At 40.3% G+C, this 2,913-nt stretch overlaps 1 protein-coding gene across 1 annotated transcript in view; it reads right to left on the bottom strand.

Annotated features, from left to right (window-relative positions):
* Positions 1-871, bottom strand: part of LOC101570378 (olfactory receptor 8K3-like) — a 9,929-nt gene extending 9,058 nt beyond the window's left edge. The window contains exon 1 of the mRNA XM_012512603.1: positions 3-871. Coding sequence (XP_012368057.1) covers positions 3-871 — 869 coding nt within the window. The remainder of the gene's footprint in view (positions 1-2) is intronic.
* Positions 872-2,913: the final 2,042 nt, after the last annotated feature.

Raw genomic sequence — 2,913 nt, 5'->3', positions numbered from 1 at the left:
ATGGATTCAGCATGGGGATGACAAGAGTGTAAAATACAGAAGCCACTTTGTCAGTGGAGTCACTGGAGTGACTGGCCCTGGGCTGCACATACATAAATATCAGTGTCCCATAGAACACAGTAACCACAGTCAGGTGAGACCCACAAGTGGAGAAGGCTTTGCGCCTGCCCTCTGCGGACTTCATCCTGAGAATGGCTATGGAGATGAGCAGGTAGGACACGAGGATAACTGGAAGAGAGGAAATCAAATTAAAAATGGACAAGATCAGAATTATCATTTCAACTTCATGAGCATCTGAGCAGAGCAATGACAACAAGGGGACACTGTCACAGTAGAAATGACTGATGAGATTGTGTCCACAGAAGGATAAGGTGAAAATCTTTATGGTAATTAGAAGAGACACACATGTGCAATAGAGGTAAGGAATCACTACTAGCACCCAACACACTCTTGGGGACATGATGACAGTGTAGAGGAGAGGGTTACAAATGGCCACGTAGCGGTCATAGGACATCGCAGACAGGATGAAAAGCTCACTAATAATGAACACAATAAAGAAAGCTAGCTGTGTGGCACAAAAAGAATAGGAGATTGTATTTTCGTCTTCAACAACATTTACCAGCATTTTGGGTCCCACAGCTGTGGAATAGCCAAGATCAGTGAGAGCCAGGTGTCTGAGGAAAAAGTACATGGGGGTTTGCAGCTGGGGGTGCAGCTGGGTGAGGACGATCATGCCCAGGTTGGCCACCAGCGAGGTCAGGTAGATGACGAGGAACAGCACAAAGAGTGGGGCCTGTAGCTCAGGATGATCTGTGATGCCCAGCAGGATGAATTCCGTCACCACCGTGATGTTGTGCTCCTTCACGAGCATTTGCCATAAAATATAGTCTAGATGGCCAAAGTAGAAAAACAATATATTTCTAATATTTTCATATGGGAGATTAATTCTGCAAAGCTAAATTAAAGAAGAGAGCTCTTAACTTTGAAGCGTAGTTTCTGTGATATTATCACACCGTTACCAGGTGGTAATGCAGAAGTAGACATGTAGGTAGACCAGATGTTCTCAGGAAAGGTGGTCTGGTGGGCCAAAAGCACCTTCCATACATAGAGATAGCTTGCTTTTCACCAGAGAGGGGTGGACCTCCCTGGGCACCTCGTGGTTACAAGGGGGTTATGATGCCATCGATCAGATTATATTGATATGGAGGCCTGAACTCTAGCCAAAGGGACAACATTATTCTAAATTGAAAAATGCTGAAATAGTGGATAAACAAAGAGTGACAAAGTGAGACAGAGTCCAATCAATGATAAAACGTTAAAACTTGTGTACTATAAAAACTGCATGTTAGCTAAATGTGTAATGACTGCACTGTTCTTTAGTATCTGACTTCACTTCCATACTTACAATTGCCACATTGGGGTCTTCATTCATTACATTTCATGAATCAGCATGAGCATATGCCAATGACTTGTGAATATTGTCTAACAAATTCCATAAATGAATAAAATTGCCTTGAATTTTGCAGGTAATACTTCAAAATCTAGTTCTTTGAAATACATATTCTTAGAGTTTTTACACATGAAATTGTTAAGACATATCATTGATGAATGAATGAAAGACTGTAAAGATCACAATGGCAATGGCCTTTTTAATTTTTATTTATTTATTTATTCTTGTTTGTTTGTTTTTTGGCAGAACCGGGGATTGAACTCAGGCCCTTGCGCTTGCCAGGGAAGCACTTATTCTACTGAGCCATCTCCCCAGCCCCCTACAATTGCTTTTTTTAAGAAGAAGCATACTGGTAGAAATACGTATGTTTGTGTACATTATCAGTGTTATACATCAAATAAGTGTACAAAATTATTTCCATGGTCATGTAATTTAACTAAAAGTGTTTTACTTAATCTCATACATGAAATCAAAATGTACTTAAAGGGTTGTAGAGAAGGATGATAGATTAGTACCTGGTTCTGAGTATCCAGGGGCCTGAAAATCGTTCTCCCTGGTCATGTACATGTTTTTCCTTGTTTTATTTTTGTTCTTTAATTGGCAAGATGGCCTTACCTGAAAGAGGTTTCCTTTACGTAAGTACGTGACTATCCTCCTGCAAAGCTTTGCCTCTTTAGTACAAAGCATTAAGCACATGAAGGACTGCTGAAGTGGAATAAATACATGCTACGTATCCTAATCCTAATCCCACCACATCTGCCCATGTGCTATGAGTAAAATTGGATTAAGAGCATGCTGTTGTTGGGGATGACCTATTCTCTTTATCATAGATATTTTAATAGAACTGTAATCTAAATTCCTTTTAGGGGCTGGGGAGATGGCTCAGTAGAATAAGTGCTTCCCTGGCAAGCTCAAGGGCCTGAGTTCAATCCCCATTTCCATCAAAAAAGAAAAATTAGGGAAGGGTCTACAGGGTATTCAGGGTCTCACTACTAGATCAGACTAATAGTGATCCATATGTTTACAGCCTCTCAAGAGCTGGGATTACAGGCATGCGCCACCATGCCCTGTCTCAATTGCCATCTCAGCGTGCTCCGGGGGGCAGGGCTGGCACAACAAGCCTCGGGATGGAATCCCAGGCTTGCTGTGCCTGCTTGCAGGCACTTTAATCCGTTGAGCTATTTGGCAGGCTTTGTAATTCTTGCATATAAATTTTGCATGTAAATATTTTTAAAGCTAAGTTTCCTTGAAATTCATCATCATTATAGATTATGTATTATAAGATACATTTCCTATTATACATTTAATAAGCACATAAATTGCAGAATTTTTACTATGTCACAATATATAAACACACTAAATATGATAATTCTGAGATTTATGTGGATCCTAGAAGTGATCTGAGATCTTCCTATTTCTGTCTTCAAATTTGGAAGACAGAAATACGATAGCACATAACACAT

This window comes from Octodon degus, unplaced genomic scaffold (assembly GCF_000260255.1).
Source record: "Octodon degus isolate 3935 unplaced genomic scaffold, OctDeg1.0 scaffold00239, whole genome shotgun sequence".
NCBI lineage: Eukaryota > Metazoa > Chordata > Mammalia > Rodentia > Octodontidae > Octodon > Octodon degus.
This window is presented reverse-complemented; position numbering and strand designations above follow the sequence as displayed.